The sequence below is a fragment of the Kryptolebias marmoratus genome, linkage group LG5 (assembly GCF_001649575.2).
Source record: "Kryptolebias marmoratus isolate JLee-2015 linkage group LG5, ASM164957v2, whole genome shotgun sequence".
Lineage (NCBI taxonomy): Eukaryota > Metazoa > Chordata > Actinopteri > Cyprinodontiformes > Rivulidae > Kryptolebias > Kryptolebias marmoratus.
In genome coordinates this window covers 12234995-12256804 of record NC_051434.1, presented here as the reverse complement: position 1 = coordinate 12256804, position 21810 = coordinate 12234995, and the positions used below count along the sequence as shown (strand labels likewise).

At 41.5% G+C, this 21810-nt stretch overlaps 2 protein-coding genes across 3 annotated transcripts; one reads left to right on the top strand and one right to left on the bottom strand.

The window, feature by feature from the left end:
* Positions 1-3184: 3184 nt before the first annotated feature.
* On the top strand, positions 3185-12942 carry ndrg1a (N-myc downstream regulated 1a). Of its 2 annotated transcripts, XM_017424848.3 has the most exons (15): positions 3185-3333; positions 3812-3847; positions 6603-6708; positions 6905-7025; positions 7331-7393; positions 7496-7556; positions 8109-8195; positions 8300-8356; positions 8473-8576; positions 8689-8745; positions 9369-9420; positions 9779-9826; positions 10163-10198; positions 10505-10556; positions 11373-12942. In XM_017424848.3, the coding sequence occupies exons 1-15, from the start codon at positions 3277-3279 to the stop codon at positions 11585-11587; spliced, it is 1152 nt and encodes a 383-aa protein (XP_017280337.1). In that variant the 5' UTR covers positions 3185-3276; the 3' UTR covers positions 11588-12942. The 2 variants fall into 2 exon arrangements, with proteins under 2 accessions (XP_017280337.1, XP_017280346.1); XM_017424857.3 differs by lacking the exons at positions 3185-3333; positions 3812-3847 and adding an exon at positions 3903-6302 and having other exon boundaries at positions 11373-11587.
* Positions 12943-13282: 340 nt separating this feature from the next.
* ccn4a (cellular communication network factor 4a) lies at positions 13283-21407 on the bottom strand. The gene is made up of 5 exons (XM_017420922.3): positions 21136-21407; positions 18868-19156; positions 16591-16845; positions 14033-14226; positions 13283-13947 (listed from the first exon to the last, which is right to left on the bottom strand). Exons 1-5 carry the CDS (start codon positions 21181-21183, stop codon positions 13648-13650), a joined length of 1086 nt encoding a protein of 361 aa, XP_017276411.1. The 5' UTR covers positions 21184-21407; the 3' UTR covers positions 13283-13647.
* Positions 21408-21810: the final 403 nt, after the last annotated feature.

The following is a 21810-nucleotide window of genomic DNA, read 5'->3' as shown; positions in this document are numbered from 1 at the left end:
TCCAGCAAAACAACCTACTTTTTGGGTGGGGGGGTCTCAGTGTTGACATGTATCTAAATCCTGTCAGATTAATATGATCTCTGCCATGTGATGATTCAGGATGTCACTACAAACAACAGCTGCTACTATAAGCAATCATCCTGTTTCTGTTTGCTTTTTTTTTCTCCCCTGCCTGCACGTGTGCAGTTGCAGCAAAAATACTTCAATTTCTTTAAAAATTAAATGTATTATTATTATTGTTATTGTCCGAAAATGTAGGTCTGCGGCAGCTTAAAGCAGCGGGCCTTCTGCTGCTGCCGTGCTGATGTTTCCGAACCAGGGATTTGCCAGATTAGTGAGTTCCCAAAGATTAGAGGAGCAGTGATTGTTTCTGCAGATGGGACGGCGGACAGCTCGTGGTGGTAAAACCCAAAGGCCTGGCCTTGATTCTGGCTCTCTCTTTTTTTTTCTAGAAAAAAAGTCTCAAAGTCCAAACCCGATCCGTGGATATGCTTCTCTTCCAGATAGCAGGGAGAGTTTGAACTCTTTCACAACCCTGGCGTTCTAAACTGAAACGGTTGTAGCTTTGTGTTTTAAAGTGTCACAACGCACGTCGGCAAAGGTTTAGCATTGTTTTATTGTGGCAGCACATTTGAGATCGTCTCAAACATTATCATATCCTCCCACTGTTTCCTGTTCACGATTGCATAACTCAGTCTCACTTCTGCCAGACCAGAACCTTTTCCCTTTCCCGCCCTTATCTTTTTTCCTTAAAGTATGCCATCTTCTGAACAGGACGACACACATTTCTAGTCGGCAATGTGTGCCAAAACAGGTCCGACCGGGTTCTAGGGGTGCAACTGTTGTCCCATGATTCCAAGCGTGCGTTACAGTTACAGGGAAAAACCTCTTTTTTGCTCCAGCATGCAGATTAAATATCTGTGAGGGATAAACAAAAAGCAAAACCTTACTTTGCTTTTCAACAGATGTTGATTTGACATTTGATTTTAGCGCCCCTTTTGTATTGTTGCTTGAGTCAATGGGCTGGAACTCTGCCCGCCTGTCGTCTCCTTTCAGCCAGGTGAAACAGGAGCTCGGCACACTGAAGGTGTAAAACAGCAGGAGACCTACAGCTCAGCCAAACTCTGCTGCTGCCAGTGTGCCGGCAGGTGGTGGAGTGTAAAAGACTTGTTCAGGCTCATAATTTGGTCCGGTCTTGTTATAGTGAAACCTCACATCTTTTGAAGTGAAGAATATCTTACCTGTTGTGGGGTAAAGACTTCAATTCTGACTGCATTGATAAGCTCAAGCTTTACATTGCTGTTATATTTGCATCACATGGTTATTTACAGAGAAACAAAGTTATTTGAAAGCACACGTAATGCCTGTAGCAGCTAGCTGTAGCACCTTTTTTGTGCAGCCCACGTCACTTCCAGCAGAATTAGTTAAATTAGTTAAATGACCGTGGAGAGCAAAGATGACAGCAATTTAAAGGTTTAGAAATCAGCTTTTGTCTGAATTCTTTTTGTTGTGTTATGTTAAGCTAGTATCTCACTGCGACAGTGGGGAACATGAAATTGCAAGAAAACGCACACGTTCTCACTTGGTATCACACAGAATGGGTGAATGAGAATGAGAAAATATGCCCCACCCGCCCCCGCGNCCCCCCCCCCAATGTTTTGAACGTGTTCAAAATTCCCGTCACTTGCACAGGGAATTTGGAGAAAAAAAACTGCAAATGTTTTAAAAACATTTTTGGAAACTAGCTTGTCATTCAAGTCAGAAATAAACTCCTACTTCTCCAAACTGAGCCTTGTGATCTGCAACAGGTAAGATATTGCTTGTTCACAATCTCTGCAGCAAAAGATCGGTCACTTCTTAACATTGGTGTTGTTCAAGTTTTATTGACCTTATCTCTCTCTGTTTTTTTTTTCCTCACACTTTATTACTCAAAAAGGACCTGAACAGTTGCCTTCTTTCTTTCAGTCTGATCATAAACGTTCCCTTTCTGTCTCACATGACTGAGGAATCTCGGCGTGGGCCGATCTCTTGCCCCCTTCAACAAAGCCGTGCTGTAGAGCTCTGCAGACAATCGAAGCTGTTGTTTGATCCTCCTCCTCGTCTGCACCACTGTGGGATCTGGCTTGGCCCGCACTCTTGTTTTCTCAGTCACGAGAGCATGCGTGGACATGTGTGCTTTCTGGGCGTACTCTGTCAGACAGCCGTGGGTTTTTTTTTTGTTTTGTTTTTAAACATAATTAGCCGTCTCCACTAACTGCAGGTTGAAGTGACCGTCTCTTAGCAGTGAATGAACTTTCTGTGATAGTTTAGAAGATGGAGAGCACATTCTTAGAACAAAGTGGCAGAATGCCTGGGACTAAAGAGAAGCTGGAATGTTTCGCTGGGAACCGGGGTGTTTGTTGACTTCCTGTTGGTGTGGAAGTGTCTTGGTCACTGTGAAGAAAAGGGGTCAAGCCTCCAGCTTCTCAGGAGTGACCAGGCCGGTGGACAAAGAGTCCCCTTAACTGGATAATTTGATTTGCATGCGCAGTCACTGCCTGCATGTTCTTCTCCCACCAGAGCGATGTGATCTACACAGCTTGGCTGCTCTCCTTCCTTGTTTTTTTTCTGTTTTCTCACTCTTCTTCTCTTCTTTTTTACCAATAAAATGCTCCAGCCAAACACTGCTTTAGTGTTCCTTCCTGAAATGCACCCCCATCCTGAAACAAATATCCTGCTCAGCTATGAGTTCTGTTGACGGCCAGCTTTGGTTTGTTATTGTTACCTTTAAGCAAGTTTCAGAGGGGGTCAGAGCAGGTTGAATCACATTTCCTCCCTTTCCCCACCGTTTAAAGCTCCATCTTTGTCCGCCAGCTGCCCGAAGGGTCTTATCTGTCGGGTTTTGTGTCCTAATGTTCAGTCTGTGTTTCTGCCGTGGACAGTTGTAGGGTGTGATCCTCATGTTGCTGCAAGTCTCTGCAAGTTTTCCTGTGTATTCACTTCTCAGGCTGTGTGTGGTGGTGCAGAAGCATCTCCCTGCCCCCACGGGGTTCCGACAATCCAATATTTTTATTGACCGCAGCTCAATGTTTCCCCATTTTTATTTATTTTTTTAAAGTTCAGTTAAAGTTCATATCAAAGAATACACTTTATCCCTTTCTGGAATTTTGACAAATATTTTTGTAACTTTTCCTTTGTCATAAATTATCTCTACCCAGCTTTGTTTTAGATTTTGAACCTGACAAATGTAGACTGAACCATTCTCTGTTCTCTCCCAGACTCTGCAGCTCTCTGAAAATGGATGACATCCAAGTTGTTGAGTCCAAACCCCTGTTGGTTGACAAGGAACTACCGGTATGTGAGCTGAAAGTCAATACATGTTCAAAAATAACTCCCTTCCAAACGTATTTTGGCCTATTTGAATAATGTGTTAAACTGTGCGTGCGCCACTGTACCTTTTAGAAACGGCTACGATTTCAGTGTTTCCTCTTGTTTCCATTGGTTCGTTTTTAGTCTGTTGCACCGTTTGATTGCACAAGAATCACATGACTGACAAAAGAGGGAAGAACCGGTTAAATAATGGTTCAGATCTGTTGCAGATTATTTAAAATAAGTGACTTATCTAAAAAAAAAAGTAAATTTATAAATCTGCGCTTAAACCATTGCAAAGAGTCATCTTCAGTTACTGATCATTTGGCTGCAGATACACATTTGTGTTCTTGGAAAAAAAAAACAAACTCCAAGAATATGAAAATGTGTTCATTAACCGGGCGAGGCCCTTAGGATATTAAATTATGTTGTATGATTTTATTACTCTGTTCTCTCCTTTTAGGGCCTGAGAGAGGCTGTGCAGCAGCTTGTTATCAAGGTACGCTTTCACAAACACTTCACAAAAATTAAACTGGGGTTCAGTTCAGTTAAATGAAGCCAATCTGGCAGAATGTGTTAGCAAAATTTATTTTATAAAACATGGCTCTGACTTTTCTAGTACCATCTAGTGGCTGATGGTACTGGATCAGTGATCCCCCAGCCGCTGGTCATCTATCATGATAATGACTCCTCATCTGCGGTGATTGTGTTTGGGCATAAATCTAATTAGAGCCCAACTAATACGGTCAGCTACTGGAAGTGACGGCACTCGCTTTAAACTTTTTGTTTTTTGAGGCGAAATAAACGTGCACACTTGCAGTGGCGTGTCCCTGTGCTGTCCGAGGAGACGATTTGAGGAGGAAAAAAAATTCAGTTTTCCACAAAACTGAATTCATCCATCATAATTAAAAATATAAGACCTTCGTCACACAGTTACTGTGTATTGCTCCAATTTCAGCGAAGCCGGGTTTTGCTCCGTTCCTCTTTTGGTTCTGCGAAGCTCTCCTAAAGTCAAACTGGTCTTCGAAGAACTGTCCTGTGAAAGTGCCTTATTACTACCCTTATAAAAGATTTCTAAATGCTTTGCAAGTAAGTTATGGTCTAAGTTGTAAACACTTTGTAAATGATTAACATCAATAAAAGTGTTGTAAAGACACTTTAACCTGCTGATGCAGTTCAAAGTTTGAAGAAATCAAGTGCAATTTATTTTATTGTTGTATATTAATATCACAGAGTACTGCAATAAATCACAGACCTAAACTGGGTGCTAATAATACATTTTCCGATCAGACGGATCCCAACTGACCTAAATTTCCACAGCTGATTTAGAAGCTGAAACTCTAAAGCTGAATGCTAAAGTAGCACTAAAGAGTTGTGAGCATAGTGATGACAGTAGAAAAAGTGGAGATTGGGAAAATGTGGGTTTATCACAACTGAGATAAACACTGTAATATTCAACATTACTGCAATTGCCTGTTTTCCAAATATCATGCAGCTCTAATTCTGATTGAATACTAAAAAATGTAGTTTCATGAGTTCAGCCTGTGGGGTCAAAGTGTCATGTTCAGTCCTTTCAAAGAGCCAGTTTGTTTCAGGATTATGACAGAAATCTGGTTAAAAGGAGGTTTATTTGTGTTGGCATGTCTTATAAAAATTATTTTTAGTAACAATTTTAATTATGGCCACACACTTCTACAATAAAAGTTGAAACTCGAATCTTGAATCCAGCTGAAGTCTTCCAGTTGCAAAGTGGAAAACGAAAGGGATTTGCTAATTGTTGGGCTAAGTGACCAGACTAACTTGAAGTCAGGGCTTGTGAGAGATTTCCAAATTTCTGAGTTGATAACTTTTAGTTGATTTTTCAAGTTTGAGTCTAAATGGAGTCCAGCAAGTAGGTTAAGACATAACACCTCTCCTATGTACATTTATAAAAGGGTGAAAGAATTATGTTCATGCAAGTTTTTTTCCCTTGCAACATATAAAATATATCATTCTTGGCCTCTTCACTGTCAACTCTTACACAAAAAGTAGGCAGCCTAAGGACCTCCTGAAAAGAGGAAGTCTGCCCACGCTGCATTCTTTTGACTTGACGCTTATTGTTTAAAACACTTAAAGTGTCCGGAGCAGAAATCCGTGGTGGCTAAGCTTCTGATAACTGGTGACCAGAGATTAGCGAACGGGGATGATATTGTGGTGTTTTCTTCTAGCTTCAATGCTGAATGCTTTTGTACACACACACACACACATGGTCCTGCAAATGCATTTTATTGCTACAGGAATTTGGGAGTGTATCTCTATGTGAGTACAAAAATGACACACACACACACACACACAACAGTGTTATCCTGCTGTGGCCTGAGCGCTTCCTGCAGAGGTGGAGGGCGGGAGGAGAAGGATGCAGAGATTCTGGGATTGGCAACTCCTCGGAAATTCTTGCTAAAGCGCATCCTTTTGATAATTCTTTGAATGACCACCGGACTGCATTATTTTCATTTGAAGATCGTCATCAAATTCCTTTTTTTGTTTATGTATTTAGAGCCATAGAAGTCAATAAGATTCTATTCCTGATTATTGCTGAACAATGACTGCCATCTTGCCCTCACTCAGCATGTTTTCCCACTGGTCATCCATTCATACTCATGTTTGTGCAGCAGTGGATGCTGCTCTGTCTGACTTTGGCTGATCCAATTTAAGGATATGTTCATCTAGAATTAGCTTGTTTTGACCAGCCTGCAAGGCACCATGGGAGGCTGGGGGAGCTTAGGCCAACTGGTAAGCAGCTAGGGTATAAAAACGCTCGGCCGAACAGCGTCAGAGGCTTAGAGAGTGTTAGATCCGTAGCTCGAGGAGCCGCTCTGGCTGCAGTGTTCAGTGGCAAGCTGTGTTCAACTTCTGCAAACATGGTCCTGGAGGATTCTGATGTGGAAATGATTGTTGCTGAGATTGAAGTCAGCGTGAGTACACGGCAGGATTTCTTTGCTTGCGCGCTCCGTAGGTTCCAGTGGAATGTTTGAGGAGTTCTTGAGTAGGTGCTAAAGGGAGAACAGAAGTTTTGTTGTTTTTTTTTTTTTAAATAGTGAAGATTTTTGTGGCTCATTCTGGAGGAATGGAATGAAATCTTTAAAATAAGGTGGCTGTCCACATGTTTGACTTAAAAAATCTGCCTTTTGGAGGTCACTTTTTTTTAAACTTTTTTTTTTTTAAGTTTATTCATACTTCTCTTCAACCAAACATTTGTTTGCTTGCATCTGTAGGAGCACGATGTGGAGACTTCCTATGGAAGGATTCGCTGCACCATGAAGGGGGTTCCCAAAGGGGACAGACCAGTCATCCTTACCTTCCATGACATTGGACTGAACCGTAAGTCCCGTAGTCAGCTTTATCTGGGTGAAACATCTGTCGTTCCTAAATCCCATGGAGTTTTGATCACCTGTACCACGTGTCGTCAGATTATACCGACAGAGCTGAACTTTATGTATTAAGTCGATTACACGAGCGCATCTCGACGTCTCGGTTGGAACATGCATCGTTTATCCACTGTTTGTTTGTTTTCCAGACAAAACCTGCTGGGACACGCTCTTCAACCATGAAGACATGTCAGAAATTATGCAGCACTTTGCCGTTTGTCACGTTGACGCTCCGGGGCAACACGAAGGAGCCAACACCTTCTCCACTGGGTGAGCCACGCATTTCCACACAAGACATTTGATGTGTGTCAGGCCGTCTTCGACCTTTGACTCAACAGGTCGAAGGAGCACCGCCGATGGACTTAAGGCAACCTAATTTGACAAATGTGTCTCTGGGGCGGGTGTTTATCTCAGACTGCTTAATCTTGGCTTTGATGGTGATACTTTGGCTCGCCTTATTGCTGCCTTAACATCATGTAAAAACTGAAACCCTCATAGGGAGCCATATACTGGTGATAAGACAGTGTTTATTATTGAGATAAAAGTTTGCAACAATATGTTTATTTGTTTTCCAGATATGAGTACCCTTCCATGGACCAGCTAGCCGAGACCCTCCCTCTTGTGCTGAAGCACTTTGGGTAAATTGAGCTTCAGTTTTCACGCAAGCTTTTCACTGTTGTATTTAGGGAATTTTCTAACCCGTTGTTCTAACAGTCCCCCTGAAACTTTGTGCACCCCAGGCTGAAGAGCGTCATCGGGATGGGCATTGGAGCCGGAGCCTACATCCTGACCAGATTCGCCGTAAGCCTACACGTCACGCTCACGCTCCATAGTTCGAGTTTTAATTCATCCTGGCTTGCCAGAGCCAGATCATGAGGGTTTCTGCTGCTTTTTGCTTATTTTGGCAATCGGCTTATTGCCTGAGCCCTGCTGGGTCATAAAGGCCGGAGGAATGTTCACAATTGGCTCAACAATAACACTGTTCACCGTAGGAAGTCTCACTTTGTTGACCTTCTGTCAACAGAGACTACTTTTAACTCCTTCCTGCAGCCTCACTCTAAGTGTTAATTTTTGATAATCATTAATGGATTGGACATGAACTCTGATGATTAATGATAATAGCGGCAGCACAGAAAGTTTGACAATTTACGTAAGATGTTTGAACTGATTTTAAAAAATGTCTATGATAACAGCCAGCTGCATTCAAAAAGTAGATTTCGCTCCAGAAGCAGTGAAGCCAAAATGCCAAGAAACAAGAGCACTTTCTTCCAGTTTAACTTAGTTGTGTATGGCTTAAAATTTAAAATAAGATGACAGATCTTTATGGTTTTTATGTTGTTTTATTTTTTTTAGCTGGACTATCCCAACATGGTCGAGGGTCTGATGCTCATCAACATCAACCCATGTGCCGAAGGATGGATGGACTGGGCTGCACACAAGGTAACACATCCACAAGTATACTACAAGCTTTGGCTGGCAGAACTCAGCCAAAGTTACATTTTAAACAGATTTGCAACTAATTGTGGCTTTGTATTTAATTTTAGATCAGCGGCTGGACTCACGCCGTGCCGGACATGATTATCACCCACCTCTTCGGAAAGGTACGAGGTCAAATATTTTCAGTTTCAGTTTCTGCCGCTCTAAGTGGAAATGAGCACGAGCTGAGCTCCTGTTGGAGTTTCACATTTTGTTTTTTTTTTTTTTTGGGTCACTGCAGGAGGAAATCCACCGCAACCACGATTTGATTGCCACGTATCGCCACCACATCCTAAACAATATGAACCAGTTTAACCTGCATCTCTTTGTCAAGGCCTACGAAAGGTAACAACAGCAGTTTAACAGATTCAGAAAGTCCAAATAAAGTGTTTTATTATATATATACAGTATATGTGTATGTTTGGTTACAAATGATTTTGGAATCATCTTTCTACAGCCGAAGGGATCTGGAAATCGAGAGGCCTGTCCCTGGAATCAATCCCAGAACTCTCAAGTAAGTACCAGCAGCATTTATGTTTGTATACAAATATAGTTCAGTTCTCTTTATGGGGGTTTGTGTGGGTAGATTGTGAACAGCTAATAATTTACCTGCTGTAAGACAGTGTGGAGAAATTTGTTTTTTAAATCTGACCAGATTGCAACATTTGGACTAGCTGTTAGTTCTTCAAAGTCGTTTATTGCCATCCTAAAACAACTCCAATCTCAACAATCTTAAAGCGGTCTATTTTACATGGTTATTCTGCCAAAAATAAGATATTCCTGGTGGACGTGTCCTAAGATGCACCATATGTGCCACAGTAGAATTTGACGTAAATAACCATGTAATGTGAAATTGATGGCAGTGTAAAGCATAATAAAAAAGCATTGACATGAACCACGATGAAATATTTATAATTCAAGTTTTTTAAGGATGGCAGCAATTCTCTTTGGTATTGGCCACATTCAGGTTAGCCATTCGTTATCTTGTCAATCTGGTCAGAAATGTACAGTTTCTCACAAATTAGGTCAGTAAAAGAGATTTAAAATATAAATTTTTCCACACAATATCATTTGAAAATGTCAAAACCACTGTTTCAAAGAAAATAAAAAATGTGTGCTACTGTTTCTCTCGTCCAGGTGCCCTTCTCTGCTGGTGGTTGGTGACAGTTCTCCCGCTGTGGACGCTGTGGTGAGTTCAGGCAGTTCACGGAAGCATTAAAAAACATCGCCTCGCTGCTAATGGCTATACTTCCCACTGCCGTTAATTAGCTAACTTGTGACAAACGTGCTTTCCATTCACTTCAGGACAACATTTGAACTGGACTCGAGCAAAAAAAAAGGAAAAAAACTGGCATTGGGAACAAAGATCAAGTGACTAAGATTAGATGTAATCTCAAAGTCAAGAGATTTGTGGTGCCACAAATCCAGCATATGAATTTAACTGTTAATTAAAAACTTACTATTAAGTTAATAAATATAGGTTTTGACATTTCAGGGTTTTTTTTCCCTAAGCTTGTCTTTAAATGGTGTGCTTGTTTTGTACACAGGTTGAATGCAACACCAAGCTGGACCCGACAAAAACCACCCTGCTGAAGGTGAGAGGCGTGCTTCCTGCCCTCCGCCCCACACACCCCTCCGTTCTTGTTCAGATTATAATAGCCTTGATGGAAACGCTTTGGCTGATAAGTTTCCAGTGGGTCAGCATTTACTTGGTGACATATTAACTGGGGCTGCAATGGCTCAACGTGTCTCTGCATACACACGCTGCCTGTTCAGTCTCGGGGCAGCTGACCTACTTCTGTTCACCTGGGGTAATCTTTTATCAGCCAAAACTAAAGTTTTGGTAACTAAAAATGGCGCCGCCGCTCGGGACCTAAAGGAATGAGCAACAAGAGTGAAACCCTTACTTCTGTTTTCTCTTTCCTCTGCAGATGGCTGATTGTGGTGGCATGCCCCAAGTTGACCAGGTGTGTATCTTTATCCGTTTGTTGGACAGACTTTAATGCTGCAGAGCTGGATAATTAGCACAGATACTCAGGTGGGAGGAGGGGATGGGTGGATAGCTTAAGAAGGTGGCACTTAAGAGCCTTAACAAGAAGTAGACGCGGAGCACAGAGGTGAGGTTGTAATCTGAGCAGCACCTGCCTGTAGCAGCTGTCATATCTCTGATCCTGGGCCATAAGCTGCAGGATGAATGTGTCAGTGTTACGTCAACTGACGTGATTATTATTGACGATAAGACTGATCATCTGTCTTTGTGTTCCTTTCTGCAGCCTGGCAAACTGACAGAGGCTTTCAAGTACTTCATTCAGGGCATGGGATACAGTAAGTGTTTAACATATCCATATCTTTCTTTTCCACAAGAGCTTGCATCAAATATGTATCTGAAATCATGAGGGTTTGCAGATTCTAGCTTTTCCAAAACTTTTCTGCCACCTTGTGGCAAGATGAGGACATTCGATCTTAAATGGTTAGTCTCGTCACACCCTTGAGCAGTTATTCCACAGCCTGACGCTGGTTTTTAAGATTTATGACACGTTTTGGTGAAAACACAACAGGATTAGATTATAACAGGCAATTTGTTTGACCCTACACATATGAAGAATAGCATAATCTCAAATGTCTGCAGTCAAATGCACACAGGCAGTTCATGTTATCTTATCTGATAAAAGACATTAAAAATATGCTGTATATTTTTGAACAGGGAGTATCTGTAAAACTACAATCACGAGGTAACGATGTGCTGCTCACCTCTGGGTGGGTTTTGAGCAGCTGTAAAAATGAACAGTAAAAGTACGATAGCAGCACTGGTTTATAGACCAGTTTTATAAAACTCTGTGATATTGAAGTAGAGGAACATGTGCGGCACTCATCAAATCCTGTTTTCATTTATTGCTTTTGTTAATGCATTCACTATGTATTTAATGCTTCTCAGCATTTTATTGACTTTGTCTTTGCCTGGTTGTATACAGTTATAGAATCAGACTGAGCATAAATGCTTAAACAAACAAACAGAAAGTATACCTAAATTTGCCTATTTACCTTGCACTGTATATGACTGTATAACTGTGGGTCATTAAAAATATGTTACAAATAAAAGATACAAATTTGATTGATTGCATGTAAATCCTCCGCCCTCAGTGCCTGCTGCCAGCATGACCCGCCTGGCCCGCTCCCGCACCGCCTCCGGCTCCAGCATCACCTCCGACGGCAACCGCTCGCGCTCCCACACCACCGAGGGGAGCCGCTCGCGCTCGCACACCAACGAGGGCAGCCGCAGCCGCAGCCACACGGACGGCACGGCCAACAACAACGTGGACCAGGCCGTGCCCAAGTCCACCGAAGTTACCTGCTAGACGGGCCGCGGCGGCCGCAGTGGCCACGCAAACCTCTTCAAGGTCCTCTTCATTTTGTGCTGCGCTGCCTCTTAATTATACACACAAATATTTCTACACACACCTAATGCAGACGGTATGTTGGGGAATGTAAAAAAAAAAGTAAAATAAATAAATAAATAAACGCACAAAGGTATCTCATCTGCAGACTTTATATTGCAGCTGAGATGCCCGAATTTGAACATTCATCGTTAAAATAGGAGGTTTCGGTCCACCATTTTGTCATTGAGGGACTCAAACATACATATGTGAACACACAAAGGGTCTGAACCCTTCGGTCAGGTATGAGTACAGTTCGAGGCAATGCAGCATTTTGGGGACATCGAAGCAGAGAATATCAGAGAAAGCTGTGGCTCAAAGTACTCCAGCTTGAATACTATTTCTCATGCATTCAAAAACAAATTTCAGCATTCCTCGATCCTGTTGTTTTTTTTCTTTAAATAAATCCACTTTTACCATAATCACAACTTTCTCAAACATTACCTGACTGTAAATGTCTTTTGTGTTCTAACTGTAATCGTCTGATCATTTATTCTCATTTTTTCATGACTGAAAAGTCTTATTTTTGTGTGCATAGCAGCAGATTTGTAGTTGTGATGAGAAAGAGAGAGTGACAGTACGGGGAGGCACTTGGATGGATGATTAAGAAAGGGCTGTTTTCTCATTTTATGGGTAACTTCATAACTTAAGGGAAAAAGTTCAAGAATATCCTGTAAATTTGCAAATTTCTTCTTGTTGGTATCCATTATCTTTGAGGTGTTGGGATTGTTTTGTTTCCCCCTCCCCAGAAGATTGCTCTTCTTTTTTACTTTACTTCACATGTGAACTATGACCTAAACTGTGTTGGGAATGAGAACATTTTTTAGAACATGTGACTGACAATTTGCTTTGTAATGAATCAAAAATACAAATTCAAAAAGATTTTCCATCATCATGCTTTATTTACTTTATGTTTTATTTTCTCCTCTTATTTTTAACATTGATTTCTATGCAATTAAGAACAATGGAACAAAGAAAAAAATAAGTGCCATGGCATTGTTCACTCTTGGGATGTAATGCTCCTTTAGTGGTTGTGGGTTTGTGGTTGAATGAAGAGAAAAACGTCCATACATTAACACGAAGATAGCCATAGACCCTAGCCTGATACCTTCTCCTGTATTTCACTTGTACTGCAGCAACATTTTACTTCGCAGAAGACATAAACACAGCTTTGTAAAGATGCACAAACCATCTATTGCTGTAGAAAAGCATTAAAAACAACATAACGGTTTGTATTTATTAAAAAAATGACAATAAAAACTTGTAAGATTCTTTTCTTTTTGTGTCCTGGTTGCATATTTTTGACATATCCATCAAATGGGGTTGTCTCCTTTTTACTTGCCAGTAAATTATAAAATACACCAAAAAATTAAAGGCCTAGACTGCATATCACCCAATGCCTTTTATGCTAATGCGATCGCATGCAATATCGGGGGAACTGATGTGATCTGTTAGTGCTTGAAGTATGTGTTGAGGGAAACCTTTAGCTACTACCATACCAAATTTTAGCTTAATATCTATAAAATTGACCGGGTTATAGCTAATTTTTGTGTTGGCTGAGGTCAATAAGCTGTGGCAGCCATCTGGAATGGGATTGACCTACATCCAATGATTACCTTTTGAGAGTTTCATTAAAATCAGTCCACTTAGTCATGATATATTTTACTAATAGCCAGACAAACAAAAACATACACATAGATGCAAGCAAAAACATTTCCAATGCCTTCATTGGTGTGAAGTAAATATCTACAAGCTACAGAGGTGAGTTAAACAGATTTTTTTTAAAGTAGCAAGAATATTAAATATGTTACACATGCATAAAAGCTGCATAAATAAATTAAATATTTTACAGGCTTTTTTTGATATATTTTCTTCTTTAATGCTTCAAGGAGTCATCAAAAGCAGCTCAAGTTGTGTGGATCCATTCTCAAAAGATATTTACAAATTATCCCAACTGACATAAAATCCTTCCATAATACACCTCAGTTCATGACCTCTGGGTAACCATAGTAACTCTCCAGCTCCGCGAAGATGTCATTGGGGTTTTTGCAGCTGAGGTTGCAGAAGCACGCCTGGATCCACATCATCTTCCAGGTGAAGCCCGTCTGGTTGGGACACTCGAACTCCACGTCGATGGTCTTGGACTTGTACGGGATGCAGCAGCGCTCGTCGGCGCACACCCCGCAGTACTTGGGCCTGTACTGCTTCTTGCTGGTGCAGCCGGAGATGGTGAAATTTGAAGGCTGGTCCTCCCTGTAGATGTTCAGGCACTTCTTTCCTGGCTGAGGACAGAAAGATGTTTAGTGGTGGAAACACCGGAGAAGTTCCAGTTTTTTTTTTTTTTTCCTGGAACTGCAGATTCATTACCTTGAAATGTTTGGTGATATCGACCTCGCACGGCCGCAGGTTGCACAGACGGGACTCTTTGACCATCTCGCACTGCTCGTTGGTGTTTGAGATTCTCAAGGACAGGCCGCGGCCGCAGGTCTTGGAGCAGGGGCTCCAGGAAGTAGTCTGAGCGATGCAGTTGTCCTGCCAGCTCCTGGTCTGCGCTGGGACAGCTGGATCCGGACAGAGAAGAAAAAGTAGATAAGTCATGTGGGGAAAATGACCTGCTATATTAAACCCTTAAGGTTCCCCGTGAATGTCCTGCTGTTAAAGTACCTTACTTAGTTGTACAAGGTTAGCAACTAATTTTGAAAATGTTTCTCCAAAAACAAAAAATTGTTTTAAGATGAAATCCATTCTGCTTTTGCTCAAACTACCCGTTAGCTCATCATTATGATCAGAATTAAGCCCTTTAAAAAAAAATAAAAATTTATTCAACAAGCTATCTACAGCAGGTAAGATACTAATTGTTTGTAACTTTTCTACAGAACCTCACTTCAAAAGATCTGAACTAACACTCCAACCAATAAACAAGAGGAACATATCTGATTGAGCTAAGTTCAAGGTCTTTAACAGGCTGATGAACCCTCTGAACTGTCTGGGCTTTCTGTTAAATATTTCTACTTTTACTCTCTTTCCAAAGGTTGCAAAAAAAAAAAAAAAAAAATCACACCATGTCCCCTCATGGCACCATCTGTTTTTAATCTAAATACTTAAAACGTGTCTGTCCGGCAGTCTGGATCTAATTTGTCCTTTTATGCAACGCGTCCAGATCTCCATTTACTTTCTTGCCTCAGTGGCTTTTGCACTCGAAAAGATTGGAAACTGGAAGTGATCCAAAAATAGTGTAAGGGCTTCCACAGGAAAGGCTTGGACACACACACACACACACACACACACACACACACACACACACAGAGATGCACACCCATATCTCATGATCATTGTGAGAGCCAAAGTCAAACACAGCTGCTTCTGTTTTACTTCTTAAATCTAGTCCTCTCCGCTAGAAAAACTAAAGATGAATTACTACCTATTTTCTAACTGGGACATTATATCTGATTCAAAACTCTGTCCGTTTGTTTTGAAATAATTTACAGGTTTATTCTGTTGCACTATCTATCTCATGTTGAAACTAAGAAATTGTAGCAATTCTTTGGAAGAAAAAGAAAGTCATTTTGAATTTGATGGAAGCAACACATCTCAAAAAGAAAAACAAGACAGGGGCAACAAAAGGCCGTAAGAGTTAAGTGGTACAAATAAGAAACAGCTGTAGGAGCATTTTGGACTTTTGTTATTTTAGGATAATTAGCAACAGGTCAGGAAGAGGACTGGGTATAAAAAAAGAGCATTTTAGAGAGGCTGAATGTCTAAAAAGTAAGGCTGAGCAGAGGATAATAACTTGGAGTAATCCATCACCTACAGTTCAAAATATCATGAAAACATTTCAGGAATCTTGGAGAAATGTGCAAAGAACCAGGCTGAAAGTTGATATTTGATGACTGTATTAGATGCACTGGTTAAAAGCTCTATCAAGAAAACAAGAAACCTTATGCAAACACCATCCAGATACGCTTCTTAGGTCCTCAGGGGCCACTGCATAAAAACAAGTTTAATTCTGTTCTGGACATCACTGCTTCCACACATCATTGTCTGTAAACAAACACAGTTCACTGTGCCATCCATAAACACTGGTTAAAGCTCTATCAGGCAAAGAAGAAGCCTTATGTGAACACCATCCAGTAACGCTTCTTTATGCCAAAGTTCATTTTAAATGGACTGAGGCAGAGTGGAAAACTGTTCTGAGGTCAGATAAATCAAAATGTGGAATTCTTATTTGAAACCACAGACATCATGTCCTCTGTACTAAAGAGGAGAGGGACCATCCAGCCTGTTATCAGAGAGCAGTTCAAAAGTCTGCCTCTCTGATGGTATGGAGGTGCATTAGTGTCTCTGGCATGGGCAGCTGGAAAGGCACCATCAATGCGGGTTTTAAAACAACATCTGCTCCCATTTAGAGTTCAGCAAGATGATGCTAAACTTCAAACTGCATCCATTCCAGCAGCAAGACTTCATATAGAAGAGTCCAGGAGCTGAACTGACCGGCCTGCAGTCCAGACCTGCAGTCTAAACATTTGGTGCATCATGAAATTAAAAAAACCCAGCAAAGACCCCGGACTGCTGAGCAGCTGGAATCCTCCATCAGACCAGAATGGGACAACATTCCCTCCAAAACCTCCAGCAGCTGCCCTCCTCAGCTCCTACAGACTGATGGGAAAAGAAGAGTTGATGCTTCACAGTGGGAAACATGAAACTAGAACAACTTTTTGAGATGTGTTGATGCCATTAAAATTAAATGTCTTTTTTTCTCCCTAAATTGGTACAATTTCATAAACATCTGACATGTTTACTATGTCCCATTGTGAATAAAATATGGGCTTATGAGATTTGGGACGCATTGCATTCTGCTTTTATTTACATTTTACACCACTTCCCAACTTTTTTGGACCTGAGGTCGTACATTCAAAGTGACCTACACTCCACTGCGTGTCGCGGCGCCGTCTTGCGCCCCCTCTTGGGCTCGTCGCAGATCCACTGCTCACAGCACTGTCCCCGGACTTTGACCCGGCGTGGATTTTGGCACCACACCCTGGGAGGCTGAGACTCTGTGCACAGCCCCACGCAGCCGATGGCGCCGTTCACGCACATGCACTGGTACTTGCAGCTGGGCCTGAAGCTCTGACCGTTACGGTAGATTACACCGTCGTGCTCGCAGCCCGTTCCCACCATATCTGTCGGAGACAAGACACATTTTATAGGGACATACACTGCTGGGGAGTTTTTACGTAACAATACAAGCACACATCTGCGTTATAGAGGCCAACCTCGCTGACGTACACCTGTCAGATGTAACATTATGACCTGTAACCACTTACCATTGTAGGGACGTGTTGTTGCAGTTTACAACAAAGCCATGTCTTTTCTGCAGAAATGTCAAAGTAATATCAACAATACGTGAAGCCTAATGTCTCAAACTCTTTTTGTTGACATAAATACTTTATAATTGGGTTGATGTTTAAGGTTTTGTACCTTCTGGTGTGTTGCTGAATTAGGATCAAGTGATTGATTGGAATGTAAATGTTACTTTCTTTTGTTGCAACACTTTATAGCAGTTTGAAACTGAAAATCTTTTTTTTTTTTTTTTGAAAACAGTCTTCAAAGATGTGAAGTTGCCCAGGAAACCAACAGCACGAATCCAGGCTGGATTGTCTGGGTGCTGAAATGCAGCCTTATCTAAATGTTGGATACCACAAATTGTCCCTTTGTATAAAAACGACGTTAAACGTTGAAAGTCTCGCTTTAGTTTCCGATATGAAACAAGTTGGGTTTGGTGGTTGAAGAGAGCTCCAGCAAAAACTAATTTATTTTTTAAAAAAAACAAATGGCTGACGTGGCAGCAACAGAAACTAATTAACAAAAACTTCCAAAAATCCAGTTTGAAAGGAACACGAGAGGCGAGACACGAGGAAAAACCAGACAGCACTCGAGAGTGCCAATGAACCAGTGAGGAAGACGACCAGGTTTTAAAGACTGAGGGTAACGAGGAAGTGGAAACAGGTGACTGATTACTAACAAGGGACAGGTGTGGGTGGTTGATACTGAGCTGAGGAAAAGTGAATGATGACAAGAACAAAGAGCACAAGGAGCAGAAACTATACAAAGACATCATATAACTCAAACAAAACCCAAATCCTGACAAAACCATATATTTATAAAACAAAAAAAAATTAACATTCTTGTACTCGTTTTTCATTTTGGTATTTAATAAATATATTTAAATTTAGAAGGTGCTACAGAAATTACAACACAAATATTATCATGCAGCTATAAAGTCGGAACAAATGTGAGGGATTTAAATATTGCCGTAGATGGGGAAACACTGACGCGTCGGGATGTTTACCAGCTAAAGATAATTTTTCGAAAATCAGTTAAGTCAGTGTCCGATTTATGAAGCACATTTGTTTGTTTCTGGCTTGAAGTCTATCATTCATACACACGAGTATCTACTAAATTTTGAGCAAACAAGCTGCGGTTGCCTGTAATTGAGGGATTTAGCTGTGTGGCCTGATGCACATCATCTCACATTCTCACCTGAGCTACAGTTTTTTTGATGATTAGCTATGAATCTAGCTCTGAGAGTAAGATTAATTTTCCATGATAAATACAGTTTTGTACCTAAAAAGGCATCCCTTCTGTAAAAGGAAACCCTGTCGTGGGAAGCACATTGACAAAAGGACCTTTAATAAAAATGCAATATCCTCCTTACTACCAGGAAAGAAAATATTGTCTAATCACCATCTTTTTTTAAATTCCCCAATCTTTGTGAGGTGATTAGCCCCACCCTTTCAGATTTGGCACCACTGAAAAGCCCTAAATGTCTTCTGTAGATATCAAAAGGAGTTAATTAAGTAGTATAAAGTGAGTTGGGGATATTGAGGTTTACAAATGTCTTCCAGAGGACAAATTTGAAGTACCGGTAGTCAGGAGGATATAATAATATTAGTAATAACACCCTGGTGTGCACAGATGCATCCGCCTTTTTAACTGACTCAAAATGTTCAGATGACCAATGCAGAATTTTTAAAAAGCTTCAAAAATTAGTCTAACTAACCAGCTAAATGATCAATAGGTCTTTATCCTGTTATATCTGGTCACCTGCTGTTTCTGCTGGACAACAATGCAACAACAACAACAAAAATAGATGTTCCTAAATGTGTAAAAGTCTGATGTTTGTTTCAGCGGGTGACACTTACATGCACACACTCCTTTTTCGTACCTAGGCTTGTCCGAGCTGTAGTCGCAGTACAGTCCCTTGTGGTAGTCGCACGTGTCGGCCTCGTTGCACTCCTCGCCCACCTGCCGGGCACAGGCCTTGCAGCAGTCGCAGCCGTCCATGAAGAGGCTGACGCCCAGCGGGCACTTGGGGGGCTCGTCCGGGCACTCGCAGGGCCACTTGCAGTAGCGCGTGCGGCTGTACGGCTCTGCGGTGGGCGAGGGGACGGCAGCGGCAGGCGGCATGGCAGTGGAATTCAGGGAGGAGGCCTGGAGAGGGGAAAGAATATACTTCTAGTTTAATCACAGTGTGCCATTTCTGAAAAAATTTCAATGAAAAAAATCATAGCAAAGAGCATTTTCCTGATGGAGACATATCTGTGAACCAAATGTGATACCAGCCTGTGTCTTCAGCAGCTTCTGATTTACTGTTTGAGTCTCATAAAAAAGATATTTGGATATTTGACTCATAGTAATAAGCAACACTCTAATTACCCTTAATCCTGGTATCATCATGGTCAGTAACTGATCTGGGAAGTCTCAAATCCCTAAGTAGTTGAGTCACGGCCAACATGATCACTGATATTTTGTCACGCTGTGAAACAAATTAAATAAGGCTATAAAAGCGAATTAAAGACCCAGCTGAGATAATCCTGTTAAATTAATATCACGGGCTCGTTTTGCAAGTGTGTAACAGGAACGAAAGCGGGCCGGACAGTTGCAAAATCCTGCCGATGGATCTTAACTTCAGCATGTTTCCATTCTCCCAGGCTGCGGAGAGTTGCCAGCATCAGCCTCTCCAGAGGTTTGCAGCTTCTAAAAGCAGATGTTTGCACTGAAACGGGTCACTTCAGATGCACCAACAGCCCGGGTCTCGGGGATTTGGTTTGGAATTTTGTCTTTTTTGGCTTGATATGCATTTGGCAAGAACAAACTGAGCAACTAACAGTCTGAAATGTTGTTGTTCTGAGAACAGAAACCTTAGAAATCAGTCTGATGGTTCCCATTTAGTGACTGGGAAGCTGAGGTTTCCTTCTTTTGTTCACAATTTTCATGCAAATGCTTTTAGACCAAACTTATCTTTAATATTTATAAGGACCCTTAATGTAACATCATAAATGGTGAATAAAAAAAACCTGTATCTGTACTGTGTGACAAAGTCTAGACATGAAGTGGCACATTTGATTTTGTGTTTGATATTTCTTGTAAAGTCATAAATCACAGCTTGACTGTTGTTCTGAGCAACAAGCCACTCAGGTATTGAGCTTTTCATCAATAAAAGACAAACATGCCCGTTTAATCCAGAACTAATTGTGAGAAAACATATTCAATCATCTTTGAGCACAGTGTCTTCTCAACCCTTCGGTGGAGTTATTAATGACGACTCCGAATGATGTCGAAAGCTAATGCTGATAGATTAGTTTTAATCTCAGTGGTGCCACTACGCCGACCCTCGGAAGAGTTGATTTAGCTCGAAGCCTTTCGGCTCATTTACAGAGGAGAGAGCGAAACTAAAACAAGCTCAGCTTGAAACTATTACCCTGACAAAGGGAGCAGATCAGAGGGAGGAGGGTGACTCACAAGTTCAGAATAAAAACTCGTGTGAAATTTGGTGATTAAGTTTTGCATAATCCTTTATGAGAAATAAGCAATCCCTGACAAGAAAAAGTAGAACAAATGAGAACAAAACCAACCAGGGAAACGTCTTAAAATAGGATCTTAAAAAGGATCTTAAAAAAGGATCTGAAAAAAGGAGGCACAAATAGCTTAAAGATTTACAGATGTAAGTTTCAATATTTGTGACAAAGACCATTAATATAATTTATTTATTTATTTTCAATTTGTTCAAAAGGTTACATTTGTGTCCCCTCTTTTGTCACAGTTAATTAATGAATCAATTAACCCACCCAAAAACTGAGCTACAGAGCAGCTCTGAGGTGCGTTTCTCTACATAACCACAAGGTGGCAGTAAAGTCTAACAAAGAGGACCAGGTGAACGCTGACAGCAGCATCCTGCACTGATGGAAGACAATCACAAAAAGACAACTCTCTTCAGAGATATTAGAGAGGTTAATTCGTGAAGTGCAAAAAAAAAAGAAAAATCAGCAAAAGGTTTTCTAATAGGTGAGGCCTGTGCGGCCTAAGATTGTCTAAATGTAGAAGCTTTTGATGGGCAATAGTTTACCAAATAATGATAAAACGAGATTTTTACTAAAAGAATAAAAAGCCTAACGTGTCCTCCAGCCCACCTGTTGAATCCCAGCTGCTGTCAGAACCCACACCAGGAGCCAACTCATCCCTCGTGAGGAGCTGCGCGTGCATCAAATCCAGAACTGCTTTTCCTCTCCGTTAGGTCGCGCGCCCCGCCGCTCTCCGCAGGTGTGCTACATCCTCGAGCCCTCACCCCTCTGTCCGTCTGTCTGTCTGGTCCCGGTTCTGCTGCTCGTGGACCGGGCTGACGTGAAGTCTGAGCTCAGCATTCCTCGGAAAGTTTCCTCTTTTTTTCCCCCCGTCTGCTCCTCTCTGACCCGCACCTCCTCCTCCCCCTCCTCCTCTTCCTCCTCCTCTTCCTCCTCCTCACAGCTCTCGGGCTCTCCCGGTGGTTTGGGTCAGGGCGTGTCTGGAAGATCAGCTTCTTTTTGGACTCTTTCTAGAGCTTCATTTAGGGTTAAAGGGTAGTTCCAGTCTTCAAACAGAGCCCTCTTCTCCACACTGCTTGGACTTTGACATTCTTGGCATATCTGTGTGGCTAATAGGAGACCAATTCCATCTTGCATTGCTTACATTGCAAAATGGGGGGAAATGCAATTAAGTTAGCATCTGTTTGTTGTTAGATTAGATGTTAGACATGGTTGCTCTGACAGAGATATTCTATCATTCCTGCTGGAAGGAGGTAAAAGGTGGAATACTTCCTCCAGGTTGGG